The sequence below is a fragment of the Toxotes jaculatrix genome, chromosome 11 (assembly GCF_017976425.1).
Source record: "Toxotes jaculatrix isolate fToxJac2 chromosome 11, fToxJac2.pri, whole genome shotgun sequence".
NCBI lineage: Eukaryota > Metazoa > Chordata > Actinopteri > Toxotidae > Toxotes > Toxotes jaculatrix.
The window spans coordinates 7,335,422-7,355,525 of record NC_054404.1 but is presented as its reverse complement, the minus strand read 5'-3'; the positions used below and the strand labels follow the sequence as shown (position 1 = coordinate 7,355,525).

At 39.8% G+C, this 20,104-nt stretch overlaps 2 protein-coding genes across 6 annotated transcripts; one reads left to right on the top strand and one right to left on the bottom strand.

Annotated features, from left to right (window-relative positions):
- Window positions 1-751: 751 nt before the first annotated feature.
- ifngr1l (interferon gamma receptor 1-like) lies at window positions 752-13,934 on the bottom strand. Of its 3 annotated transcripts, none has more exons than XM_041049605.1 (7): window positions 13,705-13,934; window positions 6,696-6,813; window positions 6,149-6,330; window positions 5,420-5,589; window positions 4,677-4,854; window positions 3,679-3,788; window positions 752-3,526 (listed from the first exon to the last, which is right to left on the bottom strand). In XM_041049605.1, exons 1-7 carry the CDS (start codon window positions 13,769-13,771, stop codon window positions 3,092-3,094), a joined length of 1,260 nt encoding a protein of 419 aa, XP_040905539.1. In that variant the 5' UTR covers window positions 13,772-13,934; the 3' UTR covers window positions 752-3,091. The 3 variants fall into 3 exon arrangements, with proteins under 3 accessions (XP_040905539.1, XP_040905542.1, XP_040905540.1); XM_041049608.1 differs by having other exon boundaries at window positions 4,677-4,856; window positions 5,425-5,589; XM_041049606.1 differs by having other exon boundaries at window positions 4,677-4,851; window positions 13,705-13,933.
- On the top strand, window positions 12,264-19,829 carry si:ch73-52p7.1 (uncharacterized protein LOC100321084 homolog). Of its 3 annotated transcripts, XM_041049609.1 has the most exons (3): window positions 15,391-15,413; window positions 16,957-17,065; window positions 17,880-19,829. In XM_041049609.1, exon 3 carries the CDS (start codon window positions 17,968-17,970, stop codon window positions 18,775-18,777), a length of 810 nt encoding a protein of 269 aa, XP_040905543.1. In that variant the 5' UTR covers window positions 15,391-15,413; window positions 16,957-17,065; window positions 17,880-17,967; the 3' UTR covers window positions 18,778-19,829. The 3 variants fall into 3 exon arrangements, with proteins under 3 accessions (XP_040905545.1, XP_040905544.1, XP_040905543.1); XM_041049611.1 differs by lacking the exons at window positions 15,391-15,413; window positions 16,957-17,065 and adding an exon at window positions 12,264-12,395; XM_041049610.1 differs by lacking the exon at window positions 16,957-17,065 and having other exon boundaries at window positions 15,376-15,413.
- Window positions 19,830-20,104: the final 275 nt, after the last annotated feature.

Below are 20,104 nucleotides of genomic sequence, written 5' to 3'. Positions count from 1 at the left end.
TAAAATCGTTAGCTAAAAGTGATGAAAACCATCTGACAGGGCTGTGGTGATATATCACGCAAAAACGGCTGGGAACCGCTTCTACAGATTACCAGAAATCCTGAGCTCTTCTACCTGCAAACCAGATACCAAGAATCAATTGAGGATACACACCTAATAGTGAAGTCCGTTATCTCGCTACTCCCACACACACAGCAAAGAGGAAGGAAACATAAATAACAGACATTTATGCGAACACACACACAAAAGGAGGTCTCCCCCGTCATTAAAATGACTGGTTTCAGAGGAAGGAACACGGATTGCTCAAATGTCATGAAACATCATGGCATGTGTGCCTCTTCCCTTACATCACAACACTGTGTGACGCATTTTAACACAGTCATTGTAAATAGTGGAAAAGTCCTACAGTGATAACCCAGTTGTTATATGGCTGATTAACTACACAGAAATACCAACTTCATTCATTCATTCATCTTCTACACCGCTTGATCTGTCAGGGTCGCGGGGAGCTGGAGCCTCTCCCAGCTGACTATGGGAGAGAGGCAGGGTACACCCTACACTGGTCGCCAGTCAGTCGCAGGGGAAATACCAACTTCCCTTCCTTAAGTGGTAGCATTTCACATACAGTAATTTGGTGAACACAACGTAAGATGTGGGACACTATTTGGGTCACAGGATGCTGTACATTAACTTCAGTTTATAACCATAACATGATATTCTTCATTAGAACAGAACATGAACAGGAAAACACTACAATACAAACATTTTATTTGAAGTAATGCTTAAAACTAAATTAGAAAAATCAAACAGTAGTTTTACAGATAGAAGAGCAAAGTTTTTATGGATGAAAGTACAAGGATTATTAGGTATAGACTGAGTCAGGTAAATAGACAAGTAGGTAACAGCAAAATAATGCTGATTAAGCCAGACTACGTTTGCATGGACATTAACAGATCTGGAAGGTTCTGACATACAGTACTGTGCAAAAGTTTTAGGTACTTTTGAGGTACAGATTTTTATCAATCATGCAAAACCATCAGGGAGGCGTCTAATCAGTGCTGATTTCTGTCTGCAGCATAACTGTCCCCAAACATACAGCCAAAAAAAAAAAAAAGACAAGACACTGAGACAGACTAAACCCTCAAGAACTGTGTCAAGTTCTCCAGGATGCTTGGAACAACCTACCTGCAGAGTACATTGGAAAACTGTGCACATGTTAACTGGTGCTGTTACAAAAGGCAATAGGACAGACACACTAAGTACTTATTTAAGTTTTTCTGTTTACTGCACTTTGCATAAAGTTAACCGATAATATAAACCAGTAAAAGCATCCTCACTTTCATTTCAGTGTCTAAAATTTTTGCACATTACTGTACATTAGCACAAAATGCAGTGTATTGTATATATGTACAATGTATTGAACTCAAAAACTGCCTGTAAACCACATTAAGGCACAAGTTTAACAGATATGTAACATGTGTTACGTAATAACACACCACATCCCTTCCTCCTCTAGTGCAACATAGTTGACAAAAAAAAAATTAAATGAATAATTCAAATAATTCAAACTTGTTCTCCTTCTCCTGATCAACCAGCAGGTGAAAGACGGGGCTAACAATCCTCTGCAGCTCCGTATGAGGAACCCTGTCAAATCTGCTTTCCAGGACGAATTCCTCTTTTGACTATATTAAACTATACATATATTTCATTTCATCTCAGGAAAAAATTCATTGCTCTAACGAACATTTAACTTTAAGGTGCTATTAGCCATTAAACTAAAGCTTCTGAATCATACAGAAAACACAGAAGTGCAAATCAGTAAGAACATTTAGGCGGCTTTCTATTTCACAATGAATAGAATATTTTGACTAGTGAGCTCCTGTAATGCTTTTGTGAACTGCAACAGATAGTGATCTTTATGAAACAGTATTTATGTGTTATTTTTCTTTATGATTTTACTTTGAAAGGGGATTTAGCAAAGTCCAGTCTGTTAATTTAAGCCAATGTGTAGGATTCACTGCAGTGAGTTTGTGAATGTCTGTACATGATGGTTGTTCCATAAGCTTGCTGAGCGATACTATGTTCGCTGGTTCATTAAAAAGGTATTTAATGTATTTAAGGTATGTTCCCTTTCGCCCCGCCAATGCTTCACCACCTCCATCTCATCTCAACTCCCCAGGAGGACAACTGTACACAGTCAATAGTCAACAGGCAGTGACTTAGAAACAAAAAAAGACAGCTGACCATTTTTTTTGTCAAAGCACTTATAAAAAAAAACAAAAAACAAATAAACAAATGTAGTCTACAGTACACTAAAGAACAAGCAGAAATATTTATCACAGATAATGAGGAAGCCGACCAGCACAGACCTGAAAAGATCTGAAATGTAACAGACCCATGAAAGCCTCTCTGCGTTTTAAATTACAATCTAAAGTTAAATTCGTAATTAGGTGTTATTTCTTTCAGTCATACTGTTCTTTAGCATCTTGGCCACTACGTTCTGCCCAAGCTGATGGAAGCAACGTTTGTTTGTTTTTTTAAAGCATATCAGAGTAAAGAGAAGCTCAACAGTCAGGACAGTATGCAATGAAGACAGCTGATTTTCTGAATAGTATTTACCTCAATGCCACAGGATGAAACTTAGAATGAACACTTACTTAAAAACACCATGTATGTAATTCCCATACAAGATGCTTTCTCCCCCGAATAGCACTGCTAGGCATGCCGTGAGAAACTCTAAGAACTTAAAGACAAATATCAGAGATGGTGTGATTAACATACTGGTGATGGGTCATGTTGGCTTGTTTTTGTGTGCTCTGATTTGGTATTAGTCATTACTATGGCCTTTTTTATTTTAACTACCTGTAAAGCTGCCTTTACATATAAATGGCAATGCAAAGACTGATTTTAAGGTGCACTGACAGGAGGAAAACTCCTGGTTTGCCTCTTACTTGGCATTGAGAAGGAAATAACACAAATCGCACTAGCTCAAATTTTGAAACAACTCCTCTTAAAGTTAAGGTTTTTGAGTTGTAATGTCATGTAGTTACAGATGGCAGGGAGCTACCGCATTTGACATAACATTCAATGTTCAGAGGTTACCAACTCCATGGTAGCCCTCAGCCAGTTCACCTGGCGCTAACTCAACCAACACCGGACGTTTCTCATAAACACATGGGCCTTCACTCTGTTTATGAGAAACGTCCAATGTTGGTTCACGTTTCTCATAAACAGAGTGGCCTACATTGTTGTTTAGAGTCACATCTTCATCAAACCTGTTGTCTTTCACATGTTCATGTTCCTCGCCATTCGGGTGCCCTGCCTCTGTGACGTCACGCGCATCTTCATCCGTTGTCGAAACCCCAAGTGGCAGACGGAATTCAGGCTCATCAGGGTGAGCAACAGGATCTGTGATTTCACTTTCTTCTAGCCCGCTCAGCAGAGGTGAGGGTGAGGAGCAAGGCTCTGCTCTGTCTATTGAGAACGTGTCTTGAGGTGGTTCCACTGGACTGTTTTTGTTGATCAACTTTCAGACACAAAAGGGAACGGTTAGGTTAGATTAGTGTTGAAATGTAAAAAAAAAAAAGAAAAATCTGTTCCTTCAGCACACTGAAAGTGAATGATATGCATTTAAATTACGCTGATCACATAAAATCTGATCTGGTAGAATGAACATACCATAGACTTTGGAAAATTAGTTGACGGTCTAGTCTTCTTTAGGTACACCAAGAAGAGGACCACAGCGACTGAACTCAAGACCAACACGCTGGTTACGATGTAGATGGAAACTAGACAAAACAGATATAAAAGTGAATACATTTGACCACAAATAGCCATACATACACACACTAACCACAGAAACCTGTGGGAGCTGGGCAGGATTCAACCAGTACCAGATTATAAACCAACCAGTTAAACCAACTACCTGACTGTCCATTTGTCTCCACTGTTGTCAACCTTTGAAATCTCAGATGACTTTCTTTTCCTTCTTTTCCCTCAGACTCTGCAGCGTGCTGCACTGACTAATTACAGCTCAGTGAATACACGACATAGCTCAGCTGGTGGATACGTGGCTGAGTCATGCAGATGGGAAACGGATTGTCTTCTGATCCATTTGGCCACTAGGTGACAGTGTTTACTATATTTTATTATCTGTACTACTAATACTGCTACTACTACTAATAACAATAATAATAATAATGACTGGTGCAGAAACATCTTTAAGTAACAACATTTTATCTAACATTTAACTTTCAAAAACTGATAACAGATTATTTCCAGCAGAATCTCTGAACCATGGCAGTTGCTCTGGAGCTGTGATTTACTGATATATTACAGGAAAAAAATCCACCTTAAAGAACAGCCACTGATGACGTACCTTCCTTTTCTGCCTTAGGTGTTAGGCAATCTGTTTTGCGTGTTTTTCAGCAACTTAAAACTTCAATCCCTTAGATTCAAAGACCAGGACCTTTTTTTTCTAGACTGATCATTTGCACCACCTGCAAATACTCATACCCAGCTCATTTCCACCCACGGCAGCTTCCACAAACCACAATTTCTGGAAGCTGACAAAATATGGCGGGGTGCTGTTTGAGTAAGCAGCATGACTATCATGTCTCTTGGCAATCTTAAATGGAAAAACTTAAATAAATAAATAAATAAAAATTTCACTCAACTGTGTGGGCCAGTTGGAATGGGTGTTGATATGGTGCAGTAGAGTCGTGCAGATGTAACTTCCATATTCTGCAGGTCTCCCGTGATGTTCAGACAGTGTTTCTCCTGTGCAGCGTCCACTGGGACCTCGCCCTTACACTCATCCTCCTCACAGGTGAACTCTTTGGGTTTGGACTTCTGCTGTACAATAGTTAAATGATGTGATATGAGAGCAGTTGTACTCCTAATAATAAACAATAAGGCTACATTTACAGCAGTATTTCCTACTTCTGCCTCTGCTAAAACAACTTTAAACAATATTATTGTTTGATTATGTAATAATGACAAAGAAACAGACAACAGGACCCCAGACTAACTTTGCATTGGCGTGTTCATTTAGATGCACCAGCATATAATAAAGGTGCACCCAAAATTTTAAGTGTCTTTCTTGGACCTTTTTTTTTATCATATCAGAGCCAGAGAACTTTTAAGATGAACATTTTATGCAATGGATATTTATATAACAAGCTTTTACATTGAGATTAAACTGGTGGTTTCCAGTTGTTTTGGTTTGTGACATCTTACAAATGGTTTCAGTTCAACTGATTCTATCAAATCTAATGGAGTCATTTATTATAAAATACCACTCAGAGGGACCAAACCAGTATTTTTATATTTAATAGTGATTAACTCGATTAAATTGTTTCATCAATGTCATAACAAACTTTAGATGATGCAGAAGATGTGAAACTGTTTGCGGTCTGACCTGGCTGATGACTGCAACATGGTACTTAAATTCGGGTAGATTTTCAGTGCCCCGTTTTTTGTTGCTCTTCTTCTGTTGTTGGTTGTACCACTTCCAGGGATGAATGAAGTGGAAGGCAACATTGTCATCTGGTTCTGCAGTTACTGTAACTGGTGGGAGGTCCAAAGAACCTGGAAACAAACATGGACATGGCATGAACATGAACAATTATTTGAATCTTGAATCATGTCACTTTGTCCTGATGTTATTTTTGTGCATATAGATGCGATACAAACAAAAGCAGGATCCATACCTAAAACTTTGCTCCACTGTAGGTTCTCTGATTCAAGCATTAGTGGTAGGACTTTATCTCTTGCTTTTCTTGAAAGTCATGTTTATATTTTTCGTTAGGGTTTTAGACTACAGCCCAATTGGAGAAAGGGACAATAAAATGGCTTTGATGACTTTCATTGGTCGGCCAATAACGGCAGGAAGTGGACGTGAATGTTGGATTACCGGTTTCTGAAAGTTACAGCAATGGTCAGGCACAGGATTAAAAAGCTATCTGATAAGCAGTTCTGCTGTAATGTGGCCCCCTCAGTCCTCTCATTTATTGTTTGTTTTACCCTTGGTTATGTTCTGCATTCAGGAGATGGATAAAATGTATGAATTTATTAGTTCTGCTTTATCCAACTAAAAAGTTTAATGCTGTCATAGTTAGCTCAGGGAATACTGACATCTACTACTCACATATTTGAGATTCAGGACTGTTCCTGAAATAGCTGAAACTGATTCCTTCAGGAGGGGCAGACTCAGACGTGTTCTGACCAAGCACGGCTGTTACAGAAACCAAATACGCTTCATCTGGATCAGAAAGAGCTGACAGGTTGGCCTGTAGAGCTGGTGCATCCACGCAAACTTTGTAGGGAACACTGGAGAAACAGATAAGACAAAAAAAATAATAAGAGGACATACGTGATCTCAGCTGGGGCCTTAAGAGTACAAATCAATAGCTAAAAGTCTGTGTTACAAACACAAAGGGTTTGAACTACAGTGGCAGCATTGTGGGAAATGTAGGATTCAGACCAACACTAGGGACTAAAAGTATACTACTACAATAATCATATGTCTCTGTATGGCTCATATGGATATAAATAGTTTAAAGCTTTATGCGTATAAACATTAATTAATAAATGCTTCATGTAAGTGTACAGTACACACTTTAAAATAGAGATCATCTTTAACATTACTGTTTTAAACAGGCAAACACAGATATTGTACAAAGAAAAACAAAAACCTGTAATATGAGCGGATTTCTACGCAAAATTGAAGCCCAGGCTCCAGCTTCTCATAAGTCCACTTCAGAACATTGTTCATGCTGTGGCACTGCAGGGTCACGTTGGTCGGAGGCTCCACTGTGGAAACAGAGACGCAGACGTCAGACTGCATGTGTTTTGAGGCATTCACATTTGACACTGAACTTCTTCAAACTCTAAATCAAAACAATGCAGTTAGTATCAGACCGCCAAACTGTTATGCCGTAGGTGGACGTCCCTCACCCCCAGGCGGGGTGACATTTCTGACATTTTCTGACAGTCCCCGCCCACTTCCTCACGTCCAAAACAGCAAAAAAAAAACAAAAAACAAAACAAAAAAACCCCAAAACAGACAGCATTCAGACAGTAAATGATCCTCAGCTCAGTGCTGTAGCTTATTTTCAGGAGCATTATAAGATGACTATATGGCTTTAACAACAGGTCTGAAAAGCACTGCAGGCACCAGTTATCTACTCAGCACATGTTTACACAAGTCAAGACATTTTTCTATGCTTACAGGAAGCAGGCGTGATTCAATGCAATACAATTTTTGTGTCCACACAATAGTGATTCCCTTGCTTGCTTTTACTTTCCCTTAATGAACCCATGTGTCAAACACAGAAGAGCAGAAGAGGAGAGAGGGTGGAAGAATTGGCTGTTACACTTTCAGATGAGTTACCGAACACAACCTTTACATTTATGAGTCACTGCAGTACAGCTTTAAAAAAAAAAAAAAAAAAAAAAAAAACACCAAACATTTCAGTTTCATTTCCTCTGTGAACCAACATTTACGTGCTTGCACATGACAAAACACGCACGCTCACGCTCACACACACACACACACACACACACACACACAGAATCTAAAAACATATTGAGTTGTGAGAAGAGGGTTGTGAGAACTTACAGATAGCTGCGTGTAAACTGTGATAACCGCAACAGTAAAACTGGTTGATGAGGGCTTTCACCACAAGGAAGATCGGGACACACACACACACACACACACACACACACACACTACTTAACACATTTGGCAGATATTTTGGGAACTCAACCTAAAAATGCTAAACTGAATCTTCACAGTCAGGGTTAAAACAGATTTCATTAACAAAATCTTATCTGTGAACAAATTCACATATTATGGAGAAAAACTTTACTGGCTACTATTTTTACAGCAATTACAAATAAAAAAAAATCCCATGTTAGTCAGAACAGAATTATGCATAACCTAATGTACTGCAAAACAATATTTAAATTTACAGTTTTCAAAGCACCTCCAAAGTTTGTCTGAGTGAAGCACGTTGTAAGTGTTCACCATACGAAGACAGAAAACAGCAGTAAAGTTCTCATATTTGTGCCTCCAGTGCAAAACCAGCCTTCAGATGCAGGAAGAGAAAGCAGATGCTATCAGATGTAAAAAGGAGGTCAGTGGTGTGTAACACTTCCCAAAATGACTGAAAACTGTCCTGAGAGCTGCTGCAAAACACTTTCACAACTGAGTTCTTTAACATAAAAGTACAGAAAATTTTTATTTTGCACAGAAAGTAAAAGCACCGTTTGGAACAAGTATGACCCACAATGCGCTGTACAATAATTATATGCAATAATAATAAGTTAAATGGGAGCTAGTAACAGGTTTTCATTGTCCCACATTTCAGCACCTTTCATTTTGAATATGTATATATTTATATTAATAACTGAAAGAATGTCCTTGTTTTATTCAGTGGCTGTTTCTCTAGTTAAGATTCTTACTGGAAATTGTACATTTGATATTTTAATATTCTGTTTCATATTGTAAACTCTGGTACTTTTTTATAGGTCTGACTGACGCTGCAACTAACTGGAGGTGAAACTAAAATTTCATTGACAGTGAAGCCCTCTTTATACTTTCGGTAAGAATGAGAATTCAGCTCAACCACAGCACTTCAACATGCTTTACAGAGCATGCAGTGAAAAAGAAGAAAACAGAAGCAATGCACAGGACACTAAAGACATGGGAGCAAACTGAACAAAGCACAAATACATAAGGTTCACACACGTCAAGGAAATGCCAAAACATCAAAGACAAAAAGATAAATCTTGCATCAACTATTTTACCACACAGAACAGTAAGCTACATAACTCGCATGGCTTTCCTGTCCCTGCAGAGTCTCAGCTACGTAAACTGTGCGAACAAAAGGCTTTTTCACAACAAATGTTTTGGCTTAAAATAAAACACAATGCAAACACGAGCGCCTCAAAGTGCTTCGCTGTTTTAAAATAGAAAAAAATGAGAAACATAAAACATCAGTATATACTTGTATACATTAGAAAACTGATGAAACGGAGAGAGAAGAAGAAACTATTCAGCCATAACCCTGGGAAAATTAAAAGGTTTTAAGTTGATCTTAGACAAGTCTCTGCTCTCAAATCCTAAGTTTGTTCCACAGGTAGGAGGCAGAGTAACTAAAAGCCACCTCAGTGGATTTTAACGAAGTTCTGGGTCCTCATAAAAGGTCAGGACCAGAGGATCGGAATGATCCTGAGTTAGAATATGGTTATAATAAAGGAAACCAGTGCTAAAACAACAGCACTACCTGCTTCTTTTTGTCATATATAACAGTGAGCTGAATATCTCTGACTTTTGATCTGACAAAACAAGACACCTGAAGACGTCAACATGGATACTGTGCAGTGATTAGCACTTTTTTTTTTTCACAAGTTTTTGGCGTTTCATAGAGCAAATGATTAATTGAGAAAATAATCAGGAGATTAATTGATAATGACAATACCTGTTAGTTGCAGCCCTAATTGACATATGTAGCTTTCTTGTTTTGTATGAACCCAGTAATAATCTAATTAAATTGATATTTTAAAAACACAGAGAAAACAATCACATCCTCACGACTTTAAAGCTGAAATTTGGTCATGTTTCACATTTTTACTCAACTGTCAATTAGCTTATCAATTAATCGATTAATTGTTTCAGCTTTTATTTTTACCTGGTGCTATGGACACTTTGCGGTTTGATGCCCTGCCTTAAATAAATTAAAATACATTTCTTGTGAAACACCTGTCTAGTAAACTGCTATTCAATATGTTAGTTGTTTTTACACTGTTGACCATCTCATGTTGAAGATTTCCATAACAAGCAGCGCAGAGAGCTATAAAGTGACACTTTAGGCTTCAAAGCCTAATTGACAGTAAACAAAGTGAAGGTGTAAGTTTTGTAGGAAAGCCCCTGTAGTATCACAAGTTGTGCTTCCCAACAGTGACTCATCGCTATCATGTACAGGCCATCAGGGGATTACTGAGTGACACGAGAAAATCTCAGTAATTCAGCCTCCACCGCACAAGATTTGTCCGCACTCTACACAACAGGAAACTGATCCAAACCATGTTTCAAGGCGAGCTGTGAAAACACCTCACTGTACAAAACACATCAAGAGCTTGTGAAAGCCACAGCAGAAACATCAAACCCACACAGCATGTGAGAAGTCCACAGAGGTGCCCACAAGACCCCTCTCTCACCAGTGAGTCACAAGTCCCCCTGCGTGGGGAAGACCTCAGGCTGAAGTCTTGTCAACACAAACAGTGGATGTCTGTACTCATCTTGAAGCATCTGATAGACAGCATTTATTTATTTTTTTAAAAATAGGTATTACAATGTGAAGTTATTAAAGAAATACAGGTTTATCATGCGTTGCTCTCTGTTCCTGAGAAAGAGGGAGCAGTACTTAGCAAATCCGCGTAATGTCATTTATTCAATTCACGTATCAGAGCTCAGAGTCACTTACACTGATGTGCACAAATAAAGTTACACTCACAGACACAATGAAATTCTGGCAGTAGTAAAGAAAATCAGCACTGCAGCACTGGGAGGCTGAGATGGAAAAAGCACAGAAGAGTTTCAAGTTCAAAAAAACAAGTGGTCGTTGGTTGGCATGCATTACATCATCTCATGTGACACTATTCAAGCAATTCAATCTGTGTATTCCAATAAGAACTGCAACTTACATCTTTGTCACGCAGACATTCTCTCTCTCACACACACTCACACCTTTCAATTCTTGAAAATTGTTCACAGCAGCGATGACGTCTTCACCACTATCCAAACAACTGAGCCCTTTCCTCATCTTGGACGAGAGGTAGTAGTCTGAAGCTGTGTGTGTGTGTGTGTATATATATATATATATATATATATATAAACAATGCTTAACAAATTTATTAGACCACCACCCGATGTAAGGTGTCATTTTTTGTTTTTTCTGTTATTATGTGTGGAAAAAGGACTATTTAGGTGTTTCTGTTTATTTGCCAAATAACAATAAGATTTTTAGAGTTAAACAACAACTGCTGTCTGCAGCAGGCAAAAGAAAATGCTTTAAGTGCTTTTTCAGCAGCAACTGCTGAAAGAATTTCAATTCCTCTCACAAAATTTCACTTCATGTGCACATGACCACTGCTATGGTAAACAGGAACAAAAAATACACTAACCATAGAAAATTATGAATTAGGGCCAAAAGGCAGCACTTCTAATCATGGTAGAAAAAAAATGTGATTACTGTTACTTTTGGAACAGCAAATTACCATTTATAATGGTGTTGGAACTTGAAGAAATCTCTTCCATCTCTCTCATCTGTGTTATTAACAACAGGGTTGCAACTAACCATCATTTTCATTTGTTATTTATAAGACAGGAAATCCTCACAATTGAGAAGCTACTTGAAATTTGACTGCAGTGATTAATCCAATATCAAAATAGCTGCAGTCCATCAAGGTTGTCAGGGGTAAATTAGTGCTCTCACAGCATTTTTGACCATACGGGCACTGGCTATACATGATCAGCCATAATGCAGCTTAGGTGCAATAATGCTAGTTGATAGAACACATGATGAGGAGCTAAATATATTTTATGTAGCTGCAGAAATTCTCACAGACTGCAGAGGAACGATACACATTAGCTCAGCGCCTCTTAAACACATTAGCTCGGTGCCTCTCAGAGTAGCTGTAATGCAGCCTATGTGCATTACTAGGTGCATTAATGCTTATGGATAGAAAACATGATGAGGGGCTAAATATATGTCATGTAGCTGCTGAAATTCCCACAGACTGCAGAGGATCGATACACATTAGCTCAGCTCCTCCTTAAATAATAACCCCAAATTCGCATTAGACTTCCACCTACCACCATCAGCAGTGGCAGTAGTTGCAATAATGCACTGACCGAAACACAACATCAGATCTGAGAGCAGAGCATGGGCGTTGACGTAATGTAAGATGGCCGTTCGGTTAGAGAATTAAGATACTGTCTGGACATCCTCTTGGGTGCAGAACAAGCTCTATGACTGCAACACTGTAAATTGTAAATCCTGCTTTCTCTCACCCTGAAGTTGTGTGCATGTTGCAGGTATAGCAGAATATATTATCCTTTTTTTCTGGAACATTTCCTATGCTGCAGCTGCAAGCATAGGAAAAGCTGCATTGTGCATGGTTTGATTACCACCTTTCTGGACACAAAATAAGTAATAAATTTGCTTCTGTCTTCTTACAAAGAAAACTGGAAGACTGTGCAATGCCTTACACAACCAAACGGTCTTGTGTAATATTGAAAACTACAAAGAGGAAATAAGGACGGACCATCCACCCACCCAATCCCAATGAAGAAATCTTGATCAGTTTGCCAAACAAATCAGCCAGATGTGAGTTTACAAGGAAATCTGAATTTATCTGAATTATTAATGTCTGATTATGTGACTTGTTAACAGAATATTCTGGGGTCAAATATTCACAAGGCACAAAGTGGTTTCAGAGATATTCCAATTACGATGTGAACTTCTCTGTGCATTTCCTCTCCTGCCAAATTAAACCCATTAGAGTTGTTTACATGCTCAGATACACTGCAGAATATCTGTGGGCCACAACCCAGAAAGATAGATTGATACTTTATTAATACCAATGTAAATTGATGCATCCAGTAGTTTAGTCAGTACATGCAATACAGACAAGTGCAAAGCAAACAACTAACCACAACAAAGGCAATAATAACTGATAACAATCAGACGAACACTAAAATACTATTAATAATTAAATAATCAGTAATAGCAAGCAGACTAATGACTAAAAGGTCATTCTATGCCGTCTCACCTAGTTCCTCCCAATTCATGTCATGGGTTTGCATAAAAAAAAAGGAAAGAAAGAAAAAATCACGTGAAAACGTTTGCCCTTGCAAAATCCTATAGCTCTACTCCAGCATGTATTCATGTAAAATAGTTGTTGCTCAAAGTCTTACAGAAATCAAGCTAATAAAAATTAATAATTTGTGAATTATATGAATTTAAGAAAATAATTTATGAATGTAATAGAAGTTTTTACGTGATTTTTTCCCCCCCATGACATGAACTGGGGGAAAACTCTGGCGTGGAATTACCCAAACACCTGAGTCTCTTTATAGCCATTTGATTGATTTCCCAACTGGAGTTACGATGAGTCACTTCACACAGAGGCTCTGGTCCAGTGGACCCCGGGCCACTAGGGTCCCTTACCCAGTAGGCCCGTTAATACAACCCAGACACAATTAAACACGTTGATGGGAAATGGGCATGAATTCTCAAAGGCAAATGGTGGTTGTGCGAACAAAGGCAGAAAAAAAAAACAACACATCTAGCTGGCTGGAGTGTCTTCACATAAAACCTGGAAAAGACTGCCGATGTCACACGCATTACTTCAGTCTACGAAATCCTTGCATACACACAAAGCACCCGCATTTTGTGACAAGGAAACGCTCCCAACTCCGCTGTAGCAAGTGGGAGGCTAACGGCTAGCTAGCAGGGATTTACCTGAGACGATGCGGAGGCGCTGAGGCCCCTCTTCGTCTCACCTCCCCATACAAAGGAATGGCCCCACGACTCAGCCTGTACTGTCAATTCGCGAATCGCTTGACATACTTTTTGATTTAACAGACCATGCTGAGGTGTGAACCGATGCTTGAAGACAAACTTAGCTTCTTACCGTGGGCCCATACGACCGTTAACCAGACGAGAAAGTGGAAAACGGGATGAAATCGGCCCGAATCCATGCTCGCTTTGCAGCCCGGAGCTCGATGTTTCCTTCACGCCTTGGTGTCAGACTAACAAGCCAAAAGCCTCAATGTGTCATTGCCGAGAAGCACCAGGAGGCAGAGTAGAAACTGGTCGAGCTCCCAGACTCTGCCGCAGTGTCTGCTGAGCTCCGCTGGAAACTCCTGAAAATAGGCGGATCCAGTGCCCCCAGTGCTGCATTTGGGAACCTCGGAAATCTAGGTCCCCCAAATACAGTTCAGGTGGAGGCCAACTTCATACTGCTTCATTAGAGAAAAGAAGTCTTAAACGCACAATAAAGTTTTTAAAAGTGCTTTTCAGACACATTTATTGTGTGTTGCGAATGATTCCCTCAAATAATATAAAGAAATATTTCTCTTAATTTTTAATGTATGCAAGTAAACCCACTGTCTACAATACATCGAAACCAGGGTCACAAGGTGCAAATGAAAAATACACTGTTAAAAGCATGAGTACACGATTAAATGGAAGACAAGCAAAAAATATTTATAGATATGCTGACCTGAGCCCCAGAGGGAGGCTGTTCCATAAGGTGGGGGCCAGGACAGCCAAAACCTGCTGCAAAAGAAACGAAGCACAAGTAAAAAACAGTAACATGCTTGGACGCATGCCCCCCCACCATGCATACATTGATGCAATGTATAATTGTTTTTTGTTTTTTTGTTTTTTTGTTTTTTTTTGGTCTAATGTTGTCATTTGTCAATTTAGCCAATTTTAGATACTTAATAGACAACTGATGAGTGTAATAGCAAAGTGCTGTCTTATATTTTAGAGGCTCCTCGTATGTTTTGCATAAAATCTTAATCTGAAAATACAGTTACTAAAGTAGCTAACTAAAGTTGTCAAACAAATATAGTGGAGTAAAAAGAACAATATCTCCCTCCGAAACGTAACAAAGCAGAAGTCTAAAGTCGCATAAAATAAAAATACTCAAGTCGAGTACAAGTATTTTACCTTACCGTACTGTAAACAGTCACTTCTTCATAACTCGTGATGCATTCAAGTCAAACTGTAGATACGTCCGACAGAACCTGAATGCAGCAAAAACTCGGTCTAGATGACATTTCGTTACCGGGAAATCACCAGCGTTTCCGCAGACTTTTGCCAAAAATACCTTCTTATCCTGACGGGAAAGACGTTTACAGTTGCTGAGAGTAAACTGACGAGCTAATGTGTTAAAAAAAAAAAAAAAACATTTTGTGCAGTTATGAGGGCACATATAACGTTCACATTCAAAAGCCCACGGATTACGTTTAAAAAATAAGTTTACATCATACCAATACATACTTTTGGCTGTGCTGCGTGCATGAGAATACCTGTGTGGGATCCCTACCAAAAAAACCCTCTGACAAATAAATAAATGCATATTAAATGGACCTCTAGGTGGACCTCTAATAATATTTTTAAAATGACCTACAGAAAACAGACTAACTGTGGTATCCTGTTTGGTTCCTGTCTTTTCTGATTGGAACATACATACCCTGGGTTTGTATATAAAACTTCAAGCTGAAGGATGGGATACTTCCCCCATCCTGACGTCAGCTGCATGTGTAATTTTTCCTCCCCATCCCAGCCTCTCACTGACGCATTCACATATCAGCTCTTCGGCAGCGGCTCGAGGTGAGTTACAAGCCAGAAAACTGGGAAACTTTTTGTACGTGTATGAGCACTGATGATCATTTAGTTTAGTTTAAGAGCTATAGATGCACGTTTGTGTCCTGAAGTTAACTCCTCTGGTCTGTAAAGGGGACAGAGTCTGCTGTATATTCTCATATTACATTACCAAGCTTGTGCATTCCTGTGTCTGCGTTATGTAATAGAAACTTTCTAGCAAATCTGTTCATATGAAAACCTGTAAGATAAACACTGCTGCTGCTTATGATGGTGGACTGACAACTGACAGTTCCTTTAATTCACTAACAAAGGATGTCACTTTTCAGCTTATTGTTTGCCTCTGATGAGTTTATTCCTGTGACTAAATGGGACAATTGAAGTGGTAAACTCACTGATTTCACTGGAATTACATTTGTAGAGTTTAAGCAAGGCAAACACACCCCTGACCCACAAAAGGGACTCTGAAGCCATATTTGAGGTTTGAGTCACTTCAAGTCCAAATCAGCGACTCACAGCTGCACCAGATATTGGACAAACACTCACTGACGTTTATCTTAGTGAGGGGAAAGACCTAACAGTCCTATTGGCCAGGACAGGTCCTGAAGGACTGCGACTCATATTTCCTGACATAAGCAGAGGTGGAGTGAACAATCTTGAGGCCAGAGCAAAAAGCAAACACTCGCCAATTTTTACTTTAAACACCGCCGTGAAGTTTAATCTACAGAAATGCATTCTATCTTTGCTTTCTCATAACACCCCCTGGGATCAGTAAAGTCTCGTATTATTAATCTGAAAAGTGAATAGTAACTAAAGTTAGAAAGTAAATGTGAGTTAAAAGTACAATATTTTCCTCTGAATTTTAGAGGAGCGAAAGTATGAAGCAGAAGAAAATGGAAAAACTCAAAGTACAAAAACCATAAAATGGTACTTAAGTACAGTACTCAAGTAACCGAACAACATCATCAAACTTATCCTGTAACCACAGGGGACTACCAAATTCACATAACACAACTGCTATCAAATTTACCTGCTGCTTTTTACCATTAAGAACAGTTCATCTAACATTTAACTCATGCTGTGCAGGCAAACAATGTTCAACACCAACAAAACCAGGGTCACCATACCAAATATATCAGGGTGAATTTTGTGTATAACTGATTCACAAGACATAAGTTTCCATTTCATGGAGCCATAAAGTCCTCAATGTCTTGGGTGTGAAGATTTTACTCAGTGTAGACCTTATAGATAGACTGAGCCAATATAAAAGGAGGAAAACAGGATGTTGAACATACTGTAGATGATAATTCACTTCTGTTTCATGTCACACAAGGCCAAAGGAAGAATGCAGCGGTCAACTCTGTCCAGGCTTAGAAACGAGGCAGAAAGTCATGTTTCTGCTCTGATATTATTGCCAAACCAGAAAATCTACCCAGACCTTTGTAAAAGCCAAGATTTCCAAACAATGTTTTCCCTGGAATCCCAAAGCGATCTCCACAGTTATAATTTACTAAATGCGTGTGTGTGTTTGTGTATGTGAAATTCAATATAGGCTTCCAGTGCCAAACAATGTATTCCTAACTGTAGAGCAGGAAGAACACACCCATCACAGATTCTCCACATCCCCTCTCTTTGCACCTTGGAAAGAAAATACTTAATGGGTGAGTGACCTCAGACCATTTCACCCTAATATCCACAAACAACAATCTGCAGTATGAAAACTGGCCTGATCTGAAAGAAGGCCGGGTTTACTTTACATGACGCAAGTAGTATTTTGTTTTCACATAAACAGTTACTTCACTCAGTCATGCTGGATTTAAGTGGCGGTTTGGCCTTTTGCCACAAAAATGCTGAGATTATTATCAGATGTCAAGTTAGTTTTATTACTGTATGTGAACGTGCGACAACCCACAGCAAAATGGAACAAGATCCCACCCGCTCCCTGGGGTCAGTCAAAAGTTGCTCTGGTAAATCATTAATAGTAACTGAGACATCAGTGAGATGAGGACAAATGTGGTGCAGAAATATAAAAATACAAAATAAATTCATTCCTGGAATGAACTGTGGAAGAGACAAGAGAGTACCACTGAAAAAAGTTGGATAAATTCCTTTGTAGCTCCAGAAGGGGGGGAATGTTCAACGTTTGAGAAATCACCTTGTGTGATATCACTTTAGTTTGCGTCATTTGGGGCTGAAGATTAGTTTGAAAATTAAAATATATATACGGTATATATACGTCATACATACCCCCCCCCCCCCACTTCCCCCCCAAAAGAAAGAAAAGACACTTGACACAAACAGCCATGTTTTAACAATATTTATAACAATCTCCAACTCCAACATTGCCAAAACAATTTAGAAATGAAAGTTATCAGAAATTATATTAATATACTCTACATACATAATGCATACAATGCCCCGCACAATGCAATCACCTGCTGGCTTCTGTCCTCATCATATGTGTCTTGTCCATAGGCTCAGGTATCCACATCTGGACGCCCCACGCACATATCCCCACTTGAACACCAATCAGCATGCTACCTGAGACACTCCTCCAGCAGTGATGCCAGCCTTCAGCCCTCCTGCTCCTCTCCTCTGTGTGCTGCTGTGTGTGTCTGTGGCTCTGCAGCGATCTGACCTCCGCTTGGCTTATGTGACCCACAACAACTTTTTCTACTACTCCTGCAACCAGGACCCGCAGCCCTGCAGTGTTTCATCACTTTCAGACTGCAGGTGCAAGGACATCCAGCTTTCCACATTGCACCATCCCCAGTCGCACTCGTCTCCTGTTTTCCGGATGAGACGTTTAACTGTTTGGTTCACGTCGCCTTTAAACACGGCACGTCTGCTCAACAACTCGGAGGTGAGGCACCTAACTCTGATCCACTGTGGTCCTAGTCCATCCAGAGGGACGCCTTCTTCTTCCCTAGAGGGGCATTTTGCTGTGCAGCACCTGGAGAGGCTGACAGTGGTAAACCTACCGCAGAGGCCGCTTCACCACTGTCCAGATGCAAACAGAGCCAAGAATACAGACTCAAACACTGACCCAGACAGAGATAATAGTGCTCACTTAGACACAAATAGATACAACAGGGATAGAGATACATACCTGGACCTGATTGTGGACATGAAGAAAGATTCCTTGGGTTCACCCCAGATCCAAGACATTTTCCTGGGCAGGGAGCTGGGAGCAGCGTATCATGAACAGGCCAGGCTGGGGATCATCCACAGCTCCGTGTTAGAGTGGGGGGCAATGGTCAAAGCCTACACAGTCCAGACGCACATAGACAGTGACGGTGCGCTGCCCTTTCCTGACCTCCACCTGGCAAAATTGCCAGAGACATCTGTCATATATGTCAGCTTTGTGTACTGATGCCAACTTACTTTTTGAGGGCGAGAGAACAGTGAGAACAGGAGGACGATGAGCCAGTGTTTAGGACCTGCAAATAACCATTTTCTTGTTCCCCAGGGGACTGTCGAGTTTGGATTTAAGAATTCTGTGTCTTTTTTGTTGCAGGTCCAGACTTCTGATTTACATTTTATAAATAATCCCTTTATCCTCTTAAAATGGGAGAGAAAGTGCCCATTAGTTTACAGATTATGTTGCATTGAAAGCTGGGCCTGTTTTAAAAGCAGAGCTGCAGGTATTTTCTAAAACTAGTGTCATGGTAACTTTCTTAGATGGAGAGTGAGAAGGAACTTGAATGAGTTTGGGAGACTTTGCTTTTGTTTTCATGTCCAATAGCTTTAATCATTTATAATTTTCCCAAGTGAAAACTTTGCACAGCTGTTTATCAGCACATTAGAACAAACCTTGTCAACTGAAACACTCTCTGTGGGACCAGAACAGCCTGACCACCCCCTCGAGTAGAAGCGTCCTTTGTTCCCAAATGTTTATGCTGAATTGATGGTATAATCCCCAACAATTGTTTCCCAATTTAGCAGTTTTTCCCTGTCTGCCACAAAGATAGGAAATGTGACCTTCCACCATGAGGTCTGTCCCAGACAGGTTCTGATCCGGTTTTCACACTGAATATAATACTAATGACTCATAGGTTCCAGGTTGATAAATGGGACAATTTTTTTTTCAGCTTTTTCTAATGCCAGACAGTTAGATAGATTAGACAGTACAGGCAAAATTTCGTTCAGGAGTATAGCCTATAGACAGTGTGAAAAGATGCAGTGTTTCATAAATTGCATTTCATGTAAGATTAAAACGTTTAGGGCTCTTCAGTTCAGTGACCCTAACACCATAGGTGGTGCCTCATGCTTGTCCCTTTAAGAGACAGAGTGATTTGCTTGTAAGGTCAAAACGTCATAACTAGAGAGGATATCAAGGGGGGAGTTGTAGGTTTCAGCAGTGAGGATCACTTCCGCGTTCAAAAAGCTGCAGGTCCTCGGCTGGCGCTGGGGGCTGGCTCCAGAAGTGGGCAATTTTCTATTGACCCCCATGTTAAAACAACCAACTTTACAGCCTGGTACCACAACCGTTTTAGTGTTATTTAGGCTTAATAAATTATGGCGTGGTTACGTTGAGTGACAGCCCCATAGACAGTCACTGGCAGTTAGCTCTTTGCTAAAGCATCGGCTGGGCTAGGCGGCTACATCCAGAGGCCTCCGGCTACCTCCAACCGTTGACAGGAGCTGCGGTGTCCGTGTTTGTTTGCCAATGTTCGGATAGGTTTTTGTGACAGTATGGC